Below are 23,351 nucleotides of genomic sequence, written 5' to 3' on the forward strand. Positions count from 1 at the left end.
ATCCTAGGGAATGGAGGTTGTTAGTAACTCTGAAATGTTTGTAACTCTGAACAAAACATCCTGGTTGTTCTTTCAAAAGCTTACAACTGAACAATGACTTAATACAGCTTTGAAGCTTTACTGTGCAGAAGAAAAATGCTGTTTTCCCTTTTTTGTCTTAGTAGTTCAAGTTTAAAATGGTACTGTATTGTATTTGCTGCTTTTTTTCCTCTCTACTGCTGCCTGATTATGTACTTCTGGTTCCAAATGGGGTGTGGTCGACTGGTCAGTTCATAACTCTGAGATTCTACTGTATTATCTGTCACCTATGCTTATCAAATTCATGTCTGTCCACAACGTGCTCATGCCACCTAGGGCTGTGATTGTTATCAAATCAACTAAGCAGGGCTGGGCCTGGTTAGTAAGTAGATGGGAGACTTCCAATGCAAACTCCAGGTGATGTGTAGCTGATTCTGTAGGAGCTGTCACTCCTCCCTTTTTAAGTTCAATACTGAGCTAAGAGATTCAAAATGCTGTTGGGGGGCCCTATTGCTTCTGGATGTGGTGTCTTTCATTGAAGACCTAAAACTGATGTTTCTAACTGCTTGTGATTGTTAAATTCCAGTGTGTGGTAGAATCAAGGTAGACCTGGTATTGCTTTTTTATATTTTCAGTTACATGGTGTTCTTCATTTCCTGTGCTAAACTTTTGTATAATATTACTGTGCATGTTGAAACAGCTGCCAAGTTTCATCCGCTCCAGAAATGATGCATTTATCTGTGTTGTGGTGGTGAATTGTATGGGCTGGAATTTCAAGGTGTTGAGTACCTCCTGTGAGGCATAGAAAACCCTCAACTCCTAATGACTACGGTTGACGTTGAGAACACTCAGGATTGTGCCGGTTGAAGGCTTATAAAATTGTGTTCGAGATTTTTGTATATCTGTTTTCTCGTTAAATGCAAACCTTTTATATTTGTTAGTGTGAGTAAAAGGTACAGAATTTGCAATGTACATAAGTCAATATTAAAAGAGAGAGGTTAAGTGCTGGAACTTCCCAAATGTGTTACTTTTCAACTACAACATTGCATTAATGCTAATTTTTTTGCATTTATAAATAGAACAATAAATACGAATACTATAACAACTTTCTTCTGACAGTTTCAAAGTTTTAAACAAAGGTATTAAATCCCATTCTACAAATTGGGGAACTTAAGTAAAGAAACTGTGACTTGCTGAGTGTCTCATAACAAGTCAGTAACAGATTGGAGACTAGAATCCAGGTGTTCCAATCTGCAGTTCCTTGCTCTAGGCATCAGTGCTTAAAGCTGTGGAGCTGTAGAAACTGATGAAGAGTAATCTGAGCACCTGAGGTGTGATCTGTTTTGTTTATATATTTCTTGAAGTTGACAGGGTGAAGGCTAGATTGCAAAGTTGAAGAACCTGTTTTAACCTGAGGGCAATTAGTAACTTTGTTTGGTAATGTCACCATTTTATTATCCCCTGGGAATTTTTTATGTGCTGAACTCCTCTTGGACATTTGAATTTATTGCATAAGAATAGTTCCCAAAGCATAAGACAAGCATTGAGTCAGCCAGCTCTTAGGGAAAGAAAACATCAGCAGAAATGGCTAACTTATGTGATGGCTTTCACAGTGGGTGTCCAATAGACAGTGTGCTCCATATCATATTTAAGAAGGTGGAAATACAAATCTGATTTTGCCCATGTGACCAGACAGATTTAAATTTGGTAAAAAACTGCATGAGATTATTAGTTGTGTAGTGTTTGAAGCACATGGAGATATGGGAAGCACTGTAATATTTTTATTCATTCTATAAAAAGTGTTACTGGGGAAGCATCAATGTAGAGAAAATGACTGTGAATATTAAACAAGTCATCTTTGTTAGCTGTCTTTATTCTCTAATGCTAGTCATGTGTACTAAATACAATAGCTTTATCAATTTGCAAGTAGGATATTAAATCTGAAGAATAATCTAATTTATCCAGGTCTAAAACATTTCTTATAAAAATGTTTTTAAGCCTGTTGTTTTACTTCCCAAAAACAGAATTAGCTGTGGGATTTGATAATCCTGTGGCAGTCCTGCATGACTTGCTAGTGTTTCCTGTGCTCTGTAAAGCTGTTGCCGGCACCCAGTGCCGAGAGGCAAAACAATAGCAGAGGTTGGTTTGCTACCCGGTGTGCTTCACCCGATAATCACAACGGGGTGGATAGGCAGAAAAGTTTATTTGCAGCTGCAAAAAGGTACAGGGAGAATAGAATCTCAAATCCTGCACACAGAGCAGGAAGTTACACAGGCTTTTATACATCCTTTCTTCAGCATACTTATCCAATAGTAAGCTGCCCTAAATATCCATGTAGCCAGCCAATCCAGTTACCAGCTAGTTCCCTTGTTTTTTGTATCATTTGTTAAACTATACATAAAGCTGCTTTATTCAGCATTGTTCTTCCATATCTGCCCTGTTTGGCCTTGTTTAGTTTCAGGCAGTCTGACTCTGTAACATATTGTTGCAGATCCTCAGCATAACTGCTGCAAGCGCTTCCAGGCGGAGGGGGGCAAGGACACTTGGGCCTAGTACGCATAGCTGCTGCGAGTGCCTCCAGGCAGGGTGGGGGGGCAAGGACACTTGGGCCTAGTGCGAGGGGGCTTCATCAACACTCATGGTCTTCCATCCCCTCGAGTTACCTAGTGGCCATGCCCCAGTGTCCCCAACAAAGCCTAGATAAATGGAAATTCTTCAGTTTTAAGATAGACCAAATGTTGTTTGGAATAGGACAGTACTTACTTGTCACGTGAACTGTAGATAAATAGATTTGAAGTTGAAAATTTGACGCCTTTTCCAGTAATGATGTATCTCCTCTTTAACGTGATTGTGTATTACAAAGAGCTCTACGTTATTTGTTTCAATGCTTGTTTCCAAAAGTGGTTTGCCTTGGTTGTGCATTCCTAATATTAAGAATAAAGGGGGATCTTCAGAGCATTGCTGTGATGGGTTGGATCACAGAAACCCCCTGGGAGCTGGCACCTGATGTGCCAGGACTACTTCTGCTCCCGCTTTCCTGCCCTGCCAGTTTAGGACTCCAGCACCCTGCCTGGTTTGAGCCAGACGCGCCAGCCTGCTGCAAACCCAGACCCAGGTCTGAACCACGTCCCCTAACAGCTGTAGGCTTAACTGACAGCAGCTTACAGAAGTGTGCCTGTCTTTAACGCTCAGATGCCCAACTCCCAATGGGGTCCAAACCCTAAATAAATCTGTTTTACCCTGTATAAAGCTTATACAGGATAAACGCATAAATTGTTCGCCCTCTATAACACTGATCGAGAGAGATGCACAGCTGTTTGCCCCCCTTCTCGCCATATTAATACATACTCTGGGTTAATTAATACGTAAAAAGTTATTTTACAGAAAGTAGGAATTAAGTGGTTCCAAGTAGTAACAGACAGAACAAAGTGAATTACCAAGCAAAATAAAATAAAACCCGCAAGTCTATGTCTAATAAAACTGAATACAGACAAAACCTTAACAGTTCCAGTAAGCTTCCTTTTACAGACTAATCTCCTTTTAGTCCGGGTCCAGCAATCACTCATACCCCATGTAGTTACTGTCTTTTGTTCCAGTTTCTTTCAGGTAGCCCCTCCGCCCCCAAGGATATCTCCTTAGCCAGCTGAAGACAAAATGGAGGGGCCTCCCAGGGGTTTAAATAGACTTTCTCTTGTGGGTGGAGACCCCCTCTCTCTGATGCAAAGTCCAGCTACAAAATGGAGTTTTGGAGTCACATGGGCAAGTCACATGTCCCTGCAAAACTGAGTTCCTTACCAGTCAAGCCACGTTCCTGGGAAAGTTCAGATGTGGACAAGTTCTATTGTCTGTTAAGTGCTTCTTGATTGGGCACTTAACTTGCGCATTCCTTTCTCAAGAAGCTGACCAAATGCTTCTTACTAAGGCTATTTAGAAATGAAGCAAATATACAACCAGTATTCATAACTTCAACTGCAAAAATGATAAAGGCATAGAAATAGGAGGAATACATTCAGTAGATCATAACCTTTACAGAGATGTTACATGGCATATGTAACATAAAACATATTCCAGTTATGTTGTGTGTGTATATATACATTCATAAACATATTTCCATAGAGCTTATTTCCTTCATTATACACTGCGTACATCAGGCCAAAGCCTGGGATTCTGAGTCTATTCAACTCTAATTTATTTGATAGACTTGCACTAAAACCTACGCTGTGTCAGTCTTTTGTATAATTTATATAATTTTTCCTTTATAATAACCAATCATCATTGTCTCACTGTTTAGGTGCTTTAAGTGATGTCCTTTTGTCTATTTATACTTTTTATTTCTAAATTAAAGAACATTCCCCGCACCTGTCGCTATACTTTGAAGCACACAAGGTTTCATGTTGCTAACTGGAAGTATTCTTTAATTATCATCGAATAGGTGACCTACTGTCAAACAACAGTTGTCTCTAAATGGATTACAGGGAGTTTGTGGCTTAAAATGGGCTCTGTCTTCCAGCTGCAGCAAATAGTTCACATTAACTATATTGATCAGAATAACTTGTATCTAAAGTACAGGGAACATAAACACTAGTTTTGACTCTAAATTTCAGCTATTTATTTAACTTCTATGGATTAGGGAGGTGAAGAATAAAAATATGAGGACAAGGCTATGAACCAAGCCGTTAGACAAGCTGTTCAAAAGTGTCTGTGCCATCTGGATATACAGGAAAAATTAGCACATTAAAATGGTTAACTCTCGTATTCAAAGTTGTCTGATCTCATGCAAGATCATTCCTCATGAGTCAGAAATCAGCAGTGCAGTATAGTGTCTTACTCAGGCTGTAACTGCCTGACTGTGGTGGGTGATACTGTGAATTCCACAGCTGAAGAAGTTGAATTTAATTATAGTGCATTGGTAAACGAAAGCTTGAATAAAAGACCCAAGCTAAGAGGGAATCTTTTCATATTTTTGTCATCGTTTGTGATTTTGAGCCAATCACAGTCTAGGAAAAAAATTCCTTTCTTTCAAATACTCACCAGCTTGTCTTTCACAAAATCCTACCCAGCACAACTGATTCTTGCAAAAAGATTTTCGTAACTTCATCTGATCTTTGAGCAATCACAACTTCCAAAATGCTGTCAGTGGAAAGTCAGGGCAGTGTCACAGAACCACAAACCCACACAAAGCAATAAAAACCTTTGTTCTAGAGGTTGCTTAATCTTTTTGTCTTGATGTACAATACGAATAATGTTCATGATGTCGTGAAAAACTCCCAACAGGTCTTGTGGTTTTCAAAGTCTCAGTTTTCTTCAGTGATTAGTCACCCACAAAGGCAGTTAATTCCTTCATATGCTGCTTTGTCATGAACGTTACTTCCATAGCATTTCAAGCAGAAAAAAGAAAAAAATCTCATGCATTTTCTATTATGTAAATGTGGGAAGGGGAAACTCTTTAGCTAAACTAGTTTGTTAGATGAATGGCTTAGTTTGGATGGGATTGTTAACTTCCCCCCTTTCACCATTGCAAGTGATGGCTTAATTAGAGTAGTATACTTTATACTCCTGTAATTCAAGCCTTGTTAGAATTTTCCATAATAAATGCTTCCCCAGTTGGTTTATTGTCAACAGGAATTTTAGTTTTCGTGGAGGGGTCACTGCTGGCTTCAGTTTTACATTTGTGATGGTTATTTCTTTGCATTTCTTCTTTCTTGCTTAGTATTTGCTATAAACAAAAAAATGTCCACACTAGAGACTTCTCTGGCAAGCACTCTGACTTTCACATCACTTGCACTTAGACTTGTGGCTGGACATGTCGGTTTTGCTTAAGGGAGGCCATTGACAACAATAAGCAATAGAGACTTGGTATGACTGCAGAATATTCTCAAGTAGAAGTATTCATACGCCTGGAACTATAGTAGGCCGATATACTAAGACCTAAATAACTTTCTTTCATATGTCTGATCTGCAATACAACGAATCTTACCACCTTAAATATATTAAAAAAATATACTGCAGTTATAAAGGCCAATAAAATCAAGGAAGTGCAGTGCTAAAGCTAATGTGTCTTTAGGTAGTAATGCTATTTAAACTCTGTAATAAATGTACTGCAGTTTTAAGATTTTTTTTTCCACCAGTGAAGTTGGTTTTGGTATCATATGTTTTGATATAAGGATTATGGGTGGACAGAAATAGAAGGAACCATGATTTGGGTCCTTGTAAGTGAGACCACCTCTCTCCCTAGATGAAACTGATACAGTTGAGATCAGATGAGGACCTGGGCAACTGCTTGTCGTAGCGCTGGAGATAGGGTACCTTAGTGTAGGGCCCTCAGCTGAAGGATTCACTTCTAAGTTTGTTTACTTTGAAGGAACGTTTTCAGGCCCTTCTGTTTTACCTGAAGGGGGATGATATTGGGTGATTGGGGGTGGGGGAAATTGATAGATTAAATTTAATCTATCAACCAGTCAACAAATGTTTTATTGTACACTTAACTAGGAAGAATTAAAAGCACATTTTTCTATGCACATCATATGAGGCAGGATGCAGTGATAACTTTTTATAAACTATAAAATGTTTACCCTTCTTTACACTTCCAGACATTTTGTGGCTAATCAAGCAGCATCTTGTTTATACCAATATTGTCATTCACTTCCTTTATACAGCAGTTCATCTAGAAATTTATCTGCAGAAACTGAGTTATAAGGAAAAAATCTTTGCTTGTCCTGTATTTCAGTATGATTTATTCATGTTTGTTATCTGCTAGTTTCCTTTGGCACAGTGACTACAATTTTTCACTAATCTTGCTTCCTTTTCAGACTGGAAGAATCATTAATTTATTGGAATAAAAAATGCAGCTACTTCTTGCCTAACCTTATTATGATGTTCTGGGCAAGGTTCTTATAAACTCATTTCTCAATTTAATGTGCTGCTGATCAGTTTCTGTTATGTAACATTTTACTCCTAGAACTTTTTGTTTTTTCACTTCATTGACATAAATAAGGCTCAAATAGTCAAAAAGTGTTTAATAGTTTTTGGTGCTCCCTACTGCAGTGCTGCCGCTGTTGGCTGAAAGAATACTGGACTGAAGAACTTGCTCACAAGCTGCCTGATGTCTTGCAAGTTGAGAATTAATTCCATTTGATTAACCATTGTCTATGAAACTTGTTTGATGGTGAAAGGGGGTTTGCACAAATGCTGAGGTGCTTTATACACAGAACATTTATTTTAGCCTCACAACTAGAGGGCTGCTTAGGCCTAATTTTTAAGCCAGAACTGGACCCAAGCCCAAGAGAGTTGAGTTGAGTTTTCCCACCTCACCTGACCCCTGATCCTTCTTTCCTAACCTGTGTCAGCATCTCCACTGTTGGCTGCATGCTCTGCTCCTGCTATAAAAAGACCATAAGAATGGCCATTACTGGGTCAGACCAAAGGTCCATCTAGCCCAGTATCCTGTTCTTCGACAGTGCCAATGACAAGTGCCCCAGAGGGAATGAACAGAACAGGTAATGATTAAGTGATTCATCTCCTGTCGCCCATTCACAGCTTCTGGCAAACAGAGGCTAGAGACACCATCCCTGCCCATCCTGGCTGATAGCCATTGATGGACCTATCCTCCATGAATGTATCTAGTTCTTTTCTGAACCCTGTTACTGTCTTGGCCTTCACAACATCCTCTGGCAAGGAGTTCCACAGGTTGACTGTGCGTTGTGTGGAAGAAATACTTCCTTTTGTTTTAAACCTGCTGCCTATTAATTTCATTTGGTGACTCTTAGTTCTTGTGTTATGAGAAGGAGTAAATAACACTTCCTTATTTACTTTCTTGACACCAGTCATGATTGTATAGACCGCTATCATATCCCCTCTTAGTCTTCTCTTTTCCAAGCTGAAAATCACCATCTTATTAATCTCCCCTCATATGGAAGCCATTCCATACTCCTAATCATTCTTTTTGCCCTTTTCAGAACCTTTTCCAATTCCAATATATCTCTTTTTGAGACTGGGCACACAGTATTCAAGATGTGGGTGCAGCATAAGATAAGTAAGTAGGTCAGTAGGCTAAGACAGAATGTCTGAGCCAGCTAAGCTAAGAGGGAGAACACCCAGGGAACCATTTACTAACAATGGACAAGGTAAGATAGGAATGGACAGGGCATGCTGCATAATCATTGGTTCCTGCAAAGTAACCAAGCCAATCCCAAAATGTGATGCAGTGTGTCGTAAAAGTAATCTAATGTGTAAATGTATAACAAAGAGGAGGTTTGCTGTGTAACTGTGGGTGTATGGTACTCTCTGTACCCACCCCCTCCACTTGAGTCTGATCAACTCAGTGTAGCTTTGCTGTCTGCCAAATAAAGGAACCCGCGTGATGAAATCTGGAGTCAAACTGAACTTTTTGGATCCCAGAGAATTGGATGAAGTGTTCTCCCAGAACTGGACAAGGTGTTCTGAATAAGCCAAGTGGAAAAGGTCTTGGAGGGAATCCCAGCAACTTCTGAACCTTCAGCCTTAGCAGATACAGTTTTAAATGTTATCCCCTTGAGCAAATAAATTGTGGCGATCTCAGCATTCTACTACATATATAATAGTTTTTACTTAGATCATTTTACATTGTTTTAAATAACATATAATAAGACGACATTATTGTCTAGCTGCATTTAGTCTTTAAAAATGTGTTCAGTAGGATTGCCACAAAACCGCAGGAACAGGGCTGTGAGCAGTGGCTGGCTTGAGAGGTCATGAAAACAGCCCATTAGTCTTTGCATGAGGAAATACCAAAGTAGAAGGTGGCGGTGGCAGCTTCCTCCTTTACAGTGTCAGCTTCAACACACGGTAGAGAAGTCCCGGGCCTGCCTTCAATATAAAAAGAGAGCAAGGTTTGGTTTAACTGAATACTGAAGCACCAGCTAAAAAGGACCGTCTCTTGGTTTGCTTCTACCTGGCTTTACTGAAGTAATTATCTCATGTTCTGAGGAATCACACGGTGTGAGACTACGAAGATGATACATAACATTTTCAGATTGTCAGACACTGAAGTTAAGTTTTAGAAATAATTAAACCTCATGAGAACGTATAGCTAATGAATTCTAAAACTGTGACTCATGAACAAAATATATGCTAAGTACAAGCAAGTAATTGTTCAAAGGTACTAAGTTTTGTGCACACTTTATCCAGCCAAGAAATGTGTGAATATATTTTCCAGAGAGACTAATGTAAAGATCACACTTCTGACTGAACAAGTTATTCTCTTGTTACAATTAACTCCTAAGATTACTACAGCTGAGATGGACTAAAAAATATTATTTTCTTAATTTTATTTTTCACATGTTTGAGTAGCACTTTGTGTATAGTTGATTTCACTTGTACCTTTGTATAGTTAGTCAGTTCCCCTATTTCTGTTGGTCTTTTTTGCAGAGCAACAAGAACAAAGACACATTTTTAAAAAAAATAGGAAAACATGATTGTAAAACCACAAAAAATAGCAAGACGACTTTTAGGTGTAGTACCTGAAACTGCTTTATACTCATTTAATAATTAACTGGTATGAACTTGGACGGTTTCTTCTTAGACATTTAGTATAACATAGACATTTGGATATGCCATACCTGATAAATTCCCTGACCTTAAAAATGTTAATGTATACATCCATAGACATCTGTTTCACTGAAACTACTGGAATGCACACTTACAGGCCCTCAGTGCTTGTCTTTACAAGATAACTGAAGCAGTGAATTACTTCCAGGGGTAGGCATATAAAACAGCAGGTAAGACAAACGTTATATTTCTTTATTATATGGCAGATAACTCAAACCATGTGATAATACACATGTATTCCTGGCTCTGCCCCTGCCTTGCTTGCTCAGTGGCCTTGGGCAAGTCACGTCCCCACTCTTTCCCTCAGGTTCCCCATCTGTAAAATGAGGATAATGACACTGACCTTCTTTGTAAAATCTCTTTGAGATCTACTGATGAAAAGTGTTATAAGATCCAGTTATTATTATTATTTTATTAACAGGAAACAAAACCATAACACAAATGTTTTGTCGGTTTCCTTTTTTATGTGGTATATAATTTCAGCCGTTACAGTAATAGATAAAAAGTACCTGAATTATTTGTATAATATAAAGGGTTTTTTGGTCAATAACAAATATATGGAATATTTCTCATTTTCCTTTGCTTTAAATTACATCTGATTTTGTTTTTGTTCAGATAACCCTTAGCAAAAGTCATAGTTTGGCATGCGCACATTCAACATTTTTACCCTGTCATTTTTTTTTTTTTTTTTAGAAGTTACAGCACTGTAAATTGGCTATCAACTGACCACTGTCTGAAAATAAAACTGAGTAGAAAATTCAAACCACAGGCCAAAATGGCAAAGCCATTAAGATACTCTAGTTTTTATTACAGTTGCCTTCATCAGTGGCTTCTCAGAGAGATGCTACGAATTGCTATTCGATCATCTGGAAGGACAGGAAAAAATGGGTTGCTCCTTGAGGATGCAATATTTCACTGTTTTTAGACAAAAAAAACCCTGGTTTTATAGAGGATTACAATTATGAAACATCCTCAACCCCACACCATGCCAAGGGAGGGCGGTGGTGGTGGTGGGGGGGGATTGAAATAAAGCTCGAATTATGCAGAGAGCTTGCCAGCCTGGTTTGGTTGTTATAAGAAGTGGTAGGAAAGGCCATTACTGGAACAGGGCCCACTAGCAACTTGGAGTAGTACGTCAGCATTTCCATTTTTTTTAAAGCGTTTATAATTTGGCCATTAAAATCTTTCAGCTGGCTTAAACTTGACAGATGCTGGCTGCAAGCACGTTCCCTTGGTTTTGTCCACGGGTTAAAAAAATGGTTCTGCCATTGTCACATTGTTGTAATTTAAAAGTGGGCTTTCTGGAGGCTTAAAATGCTTGACTAAAAGGAAGTGTAAAAAGTTTTGAATAATTATATTTTTAACATTTTGTGTGTATAAACCTTGTTTAATCAGGGGCTGATAAATGAAACTAATCATTGGCAACTGCAAGTAGGAAACTTTTTGCAGAGAAGTGGGGAGTATTTGCCTCTGTTTCAGCAGAGGTCAAGCTTTTGGTTTAAAAAAAATCTTCAAATGTAAACCTGTGGCCTTCTCATGAATGCGCAGATAGACTGAAAGAAATGAGCTCAGTGTGATGTTAACTCTGAAGTCAGTCTCTCTCTCGCTCTCTGGCTTTTGGACTTTAAACATATGCAATGTTATGGACCAGATCCTCAGCTGGTGTAAACTGACATAGCTCCTTTGACTCAATGGAGCTTGGTAAGTTTATATCCGCTGAAGATCTGGCTCTCTGTTTTGATGGCATCTGTCCAGAACAGTTAAGCATCTTCTCATCCCAACCATGCCTGTATTTTGTGCCCTTTCAGCAAGAAGGATAAATCTTTGGCATATTGAATAAATGGAGGATTTGTTAAGGGCTGATTCATGTTGTCTAAAATCTATAAACTATATTGTAGATCCAATTTAATCCTCAACCAAACAGCTTGTGCCTAATTATTGAGGTTAGAGACACAATAAAATTCCTCAGTCTTCATTGCCCTTAGTATTGTGGTTTACCTATGCTGCAGTGACAATAGCATGCAATTTCAGCCTTAATTATTCATTTCCTGACTATGGTTAACTGTAGCCAAAACCTTTTTAATATTGTGTTAATCCATTTTTATAAGTTAAATAAATGTAAAGGGAATGAATAAAATGAGAATTTAAAGAATAAATAGTGTTTACCAGATATCATCTACAGGGAAGAACAGCTTAATGGATTTAGCTAATAAGGTAGGGCTGGAAGGTGGAATGTTTTGAATTACTTTAAATGTCATAAAAATATTAATCACATGAGAACAGCTTGCTGTGTGTTTACAGAACAAAGTTCATCTTGTTGGTCTGGTCTAAATGGACTTTTTATACAGATGGAGTATAGTTTTCTTCTGAAAAACAACAAATAACTTTGGTACAGAAGTTTGTGTATGCATGGTGGATTTATGATAGGGGTGCAAATTAGCACTGAAATAGTTTTTGTTTAAAAAAAAACAGGAGAAACTTATTTTTAAACTGAATATATTGTTTATGAAAGGCAGAAAGGCTGCCAGACCTGGATACTGAATTAATTTATCCCCTAAAGGAGTACTGTGGTATCACTAGAAGAACTAAACTTCTTGATGGAGATGGGACAGTCCTAACTCTACTAAATTTTGTGGTGTGGATGTCTCTCCACAAATAATCTAGGCTAAAATCACTGTCTGATTTCACTGTGATCAGTGAATTGAGACAGAAAGGTCTGACTTGTTGTAAAAACCTGGCCAAATTTGAACAGGTGCCTTACATATCATCCTTTTCTTGTTCCATTGAGCCACCCAGCCCCCCTGGAAATTTGGAAAATACAGTTTTAGCTTTGAGTCTTCTCAGATCTTTGACATTCGCCCTTTTGAATGAATATTTGAGTGTAAGATTTTAAAAACTTTCTTTTCTTTTCGTTCTACATACTCTTCATAAATAAAAAATTCAAATAACTTACACCGCATTTGCAGAAATTCTTGATTTCACAGTTTGTATGATACTTCATTGCAAAACATAAGCAGCACTTACAGATTGGTTGATTAATAGTGATGAGCCAGTTTCCTAAGGTTCATTGTCCTTCTTTAGTATACACACAGTATTTCAGATTCTTATCCAAAACCTGAGTTAATTGTTTAAATCTCTTGCATCTGCAAAAATAGGCTGGAAGTCTCAAAAGAGAATTCTTGTAGGACTGGAAGCACCATATGGCAAAGTCTTTCTCATTGTATTTTGTTTTCTAATTCTGAATGGAATTGGGAAATACTGCAACGTGATATTTGCAAATATAGCTGGAGGGAGATATTGTTCACAAATGCAAAATGAATTTAATAACATTGTTTTTAATGTTTTGGTTGAACGTTAGATTCTTCTTTTATCTGAGCAGGGTTATCTATCCTTACTGACTAATGCATAAACTAGAAATATTATATTGGAAGAAGCAGGTGACTTCATAGATACAGGAGGAATATTTAGTGTAATAGCAAACTTGTTGATGATTTGCAATTTTGCAGTTTTAGAAACACTTCATTACTTAATAATTGCCACAAGTCAGACCCAGAATTACAACAAGACTCCGAGCTGTTTAAAATGTGTGTTGGCTACATGGCTTCACCAAGTGTGCAGAACAAATACTTTCTCCTTACCTTAGATTCTGAACTAGCAAAGTCAGATTATGACAGAAATCTGATGTGGTACAGGTGGGTTGTCTAAGTTTATAAAGTCTGAGATTAAACCTTACTTCAAGAACAGAGAGGTGTTGTGGCTCACAAAGGCTGAATAACTGGACCTAGTCTTGGATAATCCTGCTCCCTTACCCTAGGGCCAAAGGCTACATGTCTGTATTCTGGGAGATGACCAAGGTAGTTAGAAGCTGTGGTAATAAATATCCTTGAGCACAGGATTTTTTTCTCCTTTTCTCTTATTTCCCCTTTTTTAAAAAAATGGTTTTACCAGCAGTACATTCATAGCATTACTTGTGCGGTATCTAGTTATTTTAAAAATATTATTTGATTATTTAATTCTGGACTCCAGGATCACTTTGACTCCTCTCATGTCTATAAACTCTTAGTCCACAATTTAAACATGTGAATTGTTATGAATAATACAGGGTTTTAGCTGTACCTTGTGTAGTTGCATTTTTAATCTCCCAAATAGTAAATGGAGATAGGGTATGTATCAGTGGAATCTAAGTCTAACTTGACATTTTACGGATTCATACTAATGAATATCTTGAGTGAGGTAAACCTAACTTTGAGGTTAGCATAGGATGAGTAAGGGTCAATTTGGTAGTGGCAAATTTAAAGGAAAATCCACCAAAGTTCTCCGCCAGTCTGGTAATAGGCCTGCTAATAGTACCTTTACATTATATACATTTTATTAGATTCCTCTTGGTTTACCATAAACACAAAATGTATATATGATAAGCAGAAATATGAACTGAAGTGTTTCTCAACGTTGATGTATATACATTCGACTATTGCTTACATATAAATTTCAAAACATGTAGAATATGGTTTCTGTCATGCTGAAAGTACAAAACTTTGGAGGAATAAAACACTCTAAGTGTTCTGATTTTATAATTTTTGTTATGGTGACAAACTGTTGTAAGAAAAACATTTTGGAGACTCTGTTTTATGAATGGGTTTTGTGGTCTTTATATTGAATTATACTAAACAAGAGCTGGCATAAATTTACTACTGTTGTGGAAATTAGATTGGTTCATCTTCTGATTAGCTGGTGTCCTTAGTTACACCAAAGGAGAGCAAGAGACCTTCCTTCCAATTAGTACCATCAAGCCTAATTAAGTGACTTTTTTTTTAATGGTAAAAAAAAAACAAGTATTTCATGATTTGTGAAAGCCCTGATGGTTTGTTGTCCTCCTCAGCCCACTTTACCCACTAAAATCGCTATCTGCAAAACTGGCATTTAAGTCATGACATGGCAAAGTAGGAGATAAATCGAGTGTAGCTAGAAGGGACACGTATGATACTGCAGGCAGACAAGCTTTAAAACTATTTTAATACGTTAGCATATGTCACAATACGAAGAGCATTTGTGCTTATTAAAGTACTTAAGGAAGCATTCCATTTGGTCGAAGTGTTGGAAACACTTTGCGTTTCAGCCTAAATTATGAATTTTTCTTTTTTACTGACTTGCATAGGCACCGTAACATTTTTCTCATTCTCATCTTGGTGGCTTAGTTTGCTTGGTAAGCATTTTCTTTGTGATCTGAGATAAACCACAGATTTAGCTGGTTGTGGTCTGGAGTTAACAAACCCAAGTAAAACTGTTTTGGAACGTGAAACACATTTATTAGCTAGTCTCAAATGTATTTAGGGTAAAATTAAGTAATGGTATGCTGTTTGACTCCAAAGGCTAAAAGAATATTGTGAACTTTTCTAATGATCAGAAACTGAATTAACTTTTTTTTTAAATAGCATTTTTACATGTTCATTTTGAAGACAAAATAAGTTTGCAGATCATTAGAAAATAACACTTTGCAAGTACTACTTCAAACTACTGTATGCATAAACGTATCTCAAACTGAAATGTCATTTAAAATTTTTTCTCTCAGCCTAAAAGTTAAGGACCTGAATCTCCTGAAAACTTTAGGAGAGGGCTGCCAAGGAAAGGATGATAAAAATGTAGCTATAATGTTGAGAGAGTTTGTCTCTTTGCTTTCCCATTTTCCTGAACACCTACTTCCACTTTGGTGTTCTTTAGCAGGAGAGTTTTAGGAAGGAGACTGATCAGCGTGGTGGTGTGAATTACTCCTCACCCTTTGAATATGGTGATAATTCCAGGTCTAAAAATAGGAGATAGCAAAGTGTAAAATTCTGGTTGAATCTTTAGGTACAAAACTCAAACTTCAAAAATGAACATTTTTCCTTTTACACTGCTGGGGCAGCTTAGATTATAGCAATTTTTCATCAATAAGTGTATCGAACTATGGAATGACATACATGTTTCATGCTAGCTATGGTCATAATAAAAAGAAATCTTTCCATGCGTGTTGCCATTTGTTCTCTTGTTGCTTTTGTTGCTGTAAATTGACAACTCTTCAATTAGAAGTGATTAATGATGCACCCCAGTGCTTTATAGGTCTTGAGGTCAGTAGTCTCATAGACTGGAAATTCTGTGGGAAACTGGGAGAGCAGACCCGTTCCTCCAAAGGGACAAAAACCTCTCTCTGTTCAGAATTATCGTTGAAGTGTGCATAATGTGTCATCAGTGATGAACAAACGCTGAAGACGCAGGGCAAAAAATGTGTGTTCTCTCTCTCTCTCTCTCCCCCCCCCCCCGCCCCTCATATTTAGCCAACATATATGGATAATACACATATCTCCATTTGCACCAGTTAGTAACAAGCCACACTTGTTACCTGAGGACTTTACTCACACGCAGAAATTTTATTATTAGAAGGTGATGTGTCCTGGAAGTTAAATGGAAGGGTAAATATTTTAGCATATAAAAGTTGAGACTGTAAATGAACAGGACTGGAAGCTTCAGTTATATAGATTCAGCTGAAATATCTATTTAACTCCATTTCTGGCTTTCCACACTTTCCTGCTGCTGATACAGTGCTGATCTGGAGAGCCTAACCAATACTTAGTAATTAAAGTGCAACCTCAGTTGTCTGCTCACCAATTAACGGAACTCTTCACCAGTCAGCAGCATTCCAGAAGTAATGTTCCAGCTTCCCTTATTCGAAACCCAATTCCAAATATTTTTGGAAAATCAGGGTTGTATGATTTGGGATGATGTATAATTGCTGCTTCCTCGATAATTTTTGAAGTGCCACAGCTCATGTACCAAATACAGCCAACAATGTCTTAAAATATGGAGATGAGCCATTCTTCCATATCACCTGCAAAAAAAAAAAAAAAAAGATTAATATTGCTCAGCAACATCTTATATATTTGGTGAACTCAAACATTAAGTGATCTTTAGAGGAAGATGCAGTGTGTGTGTGTGTGTGTGTGTGTGTGTGTGTGTGTATATATGCAAATATTTTATTATGGTTATGTACCTTTTATTTTATTTTGTATTTTTTACGACACAGACACCTTAGGTGAGGCCCTCAGATACTAAAGGCTGCACTGGCAACATGTAGGTATCACAAAGTTTGGGTGGTGTTTATTATGTCCGTTACCATTCCTCCCCTTCTATCTCCCCTCCCCCGCCATTTGCATCTGTTAGGAAGAATTTTTGTTGCTATCTGCAAAGGACTTGGAGTTATGTTAAACTTATCTTGGAAGACCTGAAAGAACACATGAGGTACCAATAATAACTTCATTTGGCTATAATCCTTCAAAAGCAGAACTACCTTTTTTAGTAATCAAAAGAAGCTTTGTGCTTTAGCCCTGCTCTAAGGATGGTGCTGTGTTAAAACAGAGTCTGACTGGTGCAGTTGAGTTAAATGAAGTAATATCATATAAAGGGAAAGGAAAACAATAAGCAAACTGTTGAGATTATGGCTCATGGCCATTGAAAAGATTGTAGTTTAATCTAAAACTTAAACAGAGATCAAAATGACTTCTGTATATTACTTGTTCTTATTGAAAAACCAAAGGCGTTAAGTGCAGGTATGAGCCCTTTGTTATATGTATACTGAGGTAACATAAAGTTGTTTCTGCAGCAACCTGTGACATTTCTGGCCATACAATTGTCATGGCTGCCATTTAGTGGATCAATCTGAAGGAAACTTAATTGAAACTTGTGTAGTTTCTTGCACTCCTATGTATGGTTGGCTGTTTTGTTTTGGTGGGCCCTCTATGTTGCTTTGGAGTAAGAGAATCCAGTTTGTTCATTTTTTTCGTCGTATGTTAGCTGCAATACTGTAGACTCAAATCCAGTAATCTCGCTTTCTTTGCAGGAAATAATTAAGCTTAGTGAAAATTCACCCACATTTAGTGGGGGAGGAGATAGATAAATATACTTTAACAGGTAAAGTATTTCAATAACCTAGCAATGAAGTACATGTATTTTTAAATTTGTACATGTTTTTTTCTTTTTTAGAGCACACTCTGCACCAAAGCCTGATCCTGTTCCTGTACAAAAGGTATGTTTTTTTAAAGTTCTACCCAGAGGTGTAGTGTGCCGCACTAGTTTCTGCACTTCCTTCACTCGATTCTTGGTACACACTAGTAGTCAGTCTGTTCTTTTAGCACAACATATTGAGTTTTCCTATGTTATGTAAAGGTCTTGAATACCAAGAAATCAGAGTGCTTTTCTTAGTGATATTGGTCTTAAAAAAAAAAAAAAAAAAAAGTGGGCAAGAGTACAGTGATTAACAATTAAAAAGCAATAAATATATATTACCGTCCAGCTTTTTCATCCCCAAACACCTATTTTCTAACTATTTTTTCTTACCTTATTGATTGCCTTTATGGCAGCATTGACCCATCCTGAAGGGAGAAACCACTGTTCTTTCTTCCAAAGAGAAGCTATAACCTTTCTGTGCTCTTGAAAGGAGCCTAGCTTGATAAAGTGTATAGAACAGTTCATCAGAGTTCTTCCCAGTAGTGGAGAACCCTTCAGAGTTCACGCACTGTTGGAAAATACTTTTAGGCAAGACTATATTCTAAATTTTAGAACCCTTGCAAAACATTAGGTTCACATTCTTTTTCCAATATTTTAACCAAATGCAGGCAGGTAGGAAGTCTTTACAGGACAGATGCATGAGAACAGTCTACACCGCTCAGATCCTAAAAGCGTTTGAGGAATTCTATTCATCTCTGAAACATACATCACCAAAACCAGAAAGTAAATAATAGCCTTCATAGTATATGGCTTGTTCCTTTTCAGCTGTTTGCCAGTTGCTGCTGTGCCCCTTGAAATACCACTTAATGTACCCCATATCCAGTGATGAGCTGCCAGAAGCTCAAGAACCGGTTTCTTCACTCGCTCCGGGTCTTCGGCGGCACTGAAGGACCCGCCACGGAAATGCCGCCAAAGACCCGGTGTGAGTGAAGGACCTGCCGCCGAAGGCTTGGAGTGCTGCCGGGACAGTAAAAATTCACACGGGAGCCTCCCCAGCTGAGAGCTCAGGTGGGACAGATAGGATGGTCCCGCAGGCCACATTCTGTCTGTCCCCCCTGAGCTTCCCCACCCCTTAGCAACTGGTTCTAAACCAGCTTCAAAATTTAACAACCGGTTCCCGTGAACCAGTGCGAACTGGCTCCAGCTCATCACTGCCCCATATCCTTTGACAAAGCAGCAAATTGCTACATATGATATAAAATGTAATATTCTGTGTGTGTGTGTGTGTGGAATTTGGTTTGAGATGGAATTTGAATTTTAAAAAAACTTAAGGGGATTTATTAAGCAAACTTTCATACCATATATGAGTAATCTGGTGGCCTTTACATCTGAGTGAGTCTTTTGTTTAATCCTTAAACCTTATTGAGGCAAGGATATCTTGCATGAGATAAGAGTAGCTAATATCTAAGGTTTCTAGGTTTGTTGTGTATGTTAGGATCCTTCCCTCTCCAAAAATGCATGTGTCATGTATCCATATTTTGCCAATGCAGTACAAGTGAAGTTTTGCTACTGCAAAACATATCATCTGTCTTGGTTTGAAGCAAAGGGAATTCCCTTCTCTGTTTCCAATGAAAATGTCTATTCAGGATTTTGCATGTGGTTGGTGTGCTTTGTATGTTTTTGTTTTTATTTTATATAGGGAGAACCTAAAGAAGTAGTTAAACCTGTGCCTATTGCATCTGCTGTTGCACCCAAAGTCACTTCCACAGTGAACATGGCCTACAATAAGACACCAAGGCCATTTGGAGCTGTATCTTCCTCAAAAGTCACTTCCATTCCATCACCGTCATCTGCCTTCACCCCAGCCCATGCGACTGTTCCGTCATGTGCTTCCCCTCAACCATTGGCCACTGTCACTCCTCCCCCATTCACTGCATCTGGACTGCATGTTAATGCCAAATCCAGTACTGACCAGCGTTCACCTGCACTGAATGCTGCTAAAGCTGCAGTTAATGTCCCATGGCAGCCTAACACATACAATACAACCCTGAACACGTATTCCAACGACAATGCCCAGGATGTGGCAGAGGGACAAAGAAGAGGATTCAGAGAGAGCCAGGTTGACAATAAACAGCAAAATGGGTAGGTGGCTTCAGGGCACTTTGTTTGCTATGAGGGACTTTTCTTCCAGACAATTTACTGGGCTGTGTTTAAGGGGACAAAACGCATCTTGGAAGAGTTGGGTTCTTTTCACAGAACATCTCTGTGAAAAAGATAAATGTGAATGGGCTGGCTTTAGGTATAAAGTGAGCTATTTAGAGGATCTTCTAAAAGCATCTTGTGTCTGCAGTATAATCTCTGTAATAGAGTTGAACCATATGAGATTTGTTGAAAAGGCAGTTGCAATCATTCATTTGATGCGTTTTGAACTTTATAGCAAGCTCAGTAGTATATTTTTCAGTCCCGGCATGGTAAAGAAAGCAGCAGGCACCCAAAAAAATGCGAGGCAGTTTGTCAAGAAGGGCCATCTAGAACTGGGGAAAACCAGAAATCGGATGCTAAGGAAGAATAAACTTGGCAATGGATGGCCACATAGTGCAAGTTACAGCATTTCATCCGGAGTTTGGGAAAGAAGGCAAAATCTAGAACTTGTTATATTTGCTACATACAGGAAATTAGAATGTTGGTATGGGGATAAGATCAAATTTGAACTGAATCTAGTTTTTCATTGGTTCTAATGCAACTTTCCTGGAAAGTTCAGTTATGCAGAAGTGTGTCCATCTAATTTAAAAAGCCAGCATTAAAATTCAAGTGTTTGAATATTTTTCGCAATTCAGAATTGTCAAAAAGGTAACCTCTAGACATTTTGAAAGTTCGAACACTCACTAATATGTCGGCTGAAATTTAACATTTTAAAGACACTATCGGGATAGTTTTGGGCATTGCTGATGCGCCACAAATCTTTAAATCAAGCACATAAAGCTACATTTTGAAGAAAAAATTGTTTTCATGTATTTTACTTAGTTTGCTTTCTTACAACCTTAACTTAATTTGTGAAGTTCAAGAAGTGTTTTGCATCATTACCAGAGACTTTTAAAGCTAGTTAATATAAGTATTACTCCACTTTTGTTCAGAGGTCATCAGAAGAGCAATAACAAAATGTGGTCCTAATGCAAATCTCTTCTGGTACATAATGAATTTGGTTCTGAACTTGAGTAGTAACATACAAAGAGAGAGTCATCTGTATCTGAACTAAAGTACAGCACTATGGTTTCAATTATTCCACTTTAAGAACAAATAATTGAGCTAATTACATATATATTCCTTTTTATATTTCAGAACAAATTTCTTCCACATGTTCATTCATGTAATGCAGGCCTTATGCATTTTATGTCACACTGTTGTCATGGCAATTTTAAGACTCTTTCAAACAGATGATGGCATTATTCCACACAGCTTTAAAAATGGGAAAAAGCAGGCAGTCCTGAAGACTCACTCCATACTAGGAGGCTCTGGTGAACCATCCATATACTTCCAGGAAGGGTACTTTTGGCAGAATAATACAGGGAGCGGGCTTTCAGCTACAGTAACTAGCACTGAAAAAAACACAGACTGATCTCAAAATCAGCTCTCTCGCAGGGAAGTAGTGCTGCAGGCCTAGAATTAGCACTTCAGCAGTCAAGATAGGATGGCTCCTTGAGCAGCATAAGTGCATAATAATAAATTCAGTGAAAAAAGAATACTATGTGAAGAAAATGTCAACTGATTAGTGAAGAAATTCCTGTCTTCCTGCCAATCTTAGCAGAAAATTCTAGTGTGGGAACTTGGAAAAGGTTTAGTGAGGTTGTGAAAGTATACTCTCTATTATAATAGAGGGCAACAGTACAGTATACTTGGACTACAACTTGATTAAGCACCACTGTAAAAATCTTAAAGCCTTAAAGTGAAAATGACAAAAGCATATACATCTGCATCTGTCTAGGTAACAGTACTTTCAGCTTGCTTAGTCACCATACTAATTAACAAGTAAAGTTCTTCCTTGCTTAACCCAGAATTGTTGGGTAATTGTTGAAATAACAGAAGGATGCAAGTTTGAAATAACGGGACCATCTGAAATGAAACCCCTTCTGATACACATGTTCAGTAGTTCTGTTTTTTTTATAATAAAAAAGGGTGTGGTGCATCTTGTAGATGTACACTATTGTCGGGCAAGTAGAAAGCTCTACACTTGTTGGACTTTGCTCTACTCAAAATATTTTTGTTTGAAATGTTGAGCAAACCCTTATTCGTATAAGAAGAATTTGTTTACACGTGAAAGAGGTGTAGTGGTGAAGAAACGCTGAGAGAAATTATGCTGTCATTTTTACGAATATATTTAGACGAGAGTAATTCAGTCTGTTTACAAAAGCCTGTATCACATCACGCTCTACGCGTAGCGAGCGAACTTGGGGATAACTGTCAGCAAGTGATAGTTTTTTGCTGTTGTAACTGAAGAGCAGAATATACTTACAGAAACGTTCTGCTCTCACTTAAACCCACGTAAATCAGGTGGTGTTCCACTGAAGTGAAGGGGGGGTGGGTCAATTTCTGGTTTTTACACAGGTGTAAATGAGAGCTGAATCTAGCCCATTGTGTTTAAATCAGAGTCAAGTTGTCCCATGGCTAAAAAGTCAGTTTCTTCTTAATTGAAAGCAGAGTTGGCTACGTGGAGTCTTGTGGGTATTTTCTCATTGTATAGTAGATTCAGATTTTTGAAACAATATATTATTCTGGGTGTGTATAAAAACAGAATATAGAACAGTGATTCTCAAACTTTTGTATTGATTCTGAAACTTTCACATAGCAGCCTCTGAGTGCGACCCCCTGTTACAAATTAAAAACACTTGTTTATATATTTAACACCATTATAAATGGTGGAGGCAAAGCAGGGTTTGGGGTGGTGGCTGACAGCTCACGACCCCCCCATGTAATAACCTCACGACAGCCTGAAGGGTCTCAACCACCAGTTTCAGAATCCATGATATAGAATATTAAAATTGGGGCAAAGAGAGGAGGCAAGCAAGAGGAATGAGAAGCGTTCAGACTTTTAACTCTGGCACTCCAGTGTGGTTGGGTGAATTGATAGACCTACACATGAGGGACTGATTGCTTTCTCTGCCCTCTCCCCATCCCCGCCCCCAGCCATTTCAAGAGTATGTAAATCACTGCCTCCCTTCCAAACTATAGTTTAAAACTTGTCAGCTGTAGTTCATTGAGCCAACCGGGCAACACAACTGGCAGAGCTGTGCAAATTTTTTGGCCAAAAATATTTTTTCAGCAAAAAATCTTTACATCGACCAAAGTATTTTGCAAATGTATGTCTATTTCACCCAATTGTTGCAGTTTTAAATTTCAAGAAACCGAGAAATGTTTAATTTCTAGTTACCTTTTCATTTAAGAAATTTCCTTTCTTTTTTAAAAAGTTTTTCTTTAGAAAGCTCAAAATCAAAATAAGTCATTCAGTTTTGGGTCAAACAAAACATTTTACTCAACCAAAAATCTTTTTTTTTTTTTTCAACTTTTTGATTAGCCAAACATTTCATGTTAGGTCAAACCAAAGCGAACCAATTAATTCAGTTACTCGCACAACTCTTAAATGTTTCAAGATCTGGAACTTCTCCAGAATACTAACTTCTTCTGGATGATGCTGATGAGTGATTTTATTATGTAGGCATTCAGAGACAGCCTTGAATAAAATCACTTAGCATCTCTCTATTTCCCTTTGTGGAAAT

General features: G+C 37.9%; 1 protein-coding gene across 5 annotated transcripts in view; it reads left to right on the forward strand.

Moving 5' to 3' along the window:
* PDLIM5 (PDZ and LIM domain 5) overlaps positions 1 to 23,351 on the forward strand; it is a 180,955-nt gene that overhangs the window by 80,250 nt on the left and 77,354 nt on the right. For all 5 annotated transcript variants that reach the window (XM_084626812.1, XM_084626811.1, XM_084626815.1 and 2 more), the window contains 2 exons: positions 17,617 to 17,659; positions 19,280 to 19,722. In XM_084626812.1, the coding sequence (XP_084482938.1) occupies positions 17,617 to 17,659; positions 19,280 to 19,722 (486 nt within the window). The remainder of the gene's footprint in view (positions 1 to 17,616; positions 17,660 to 19,279; positions 19,723 to 23,351) is intronic.

This window comes from Lepidochelys olivacea (genome assembly GCF_965140295.1).
Source record: "Lepidochelys olivacea isolate rLepOli2 genome assembly, chromosome: 4".
NCBI lineage: Eukaryota > Metazoa > Chordata > Testudines > Cheloniidae > Lepidochelys > Lepidochelys olivacea.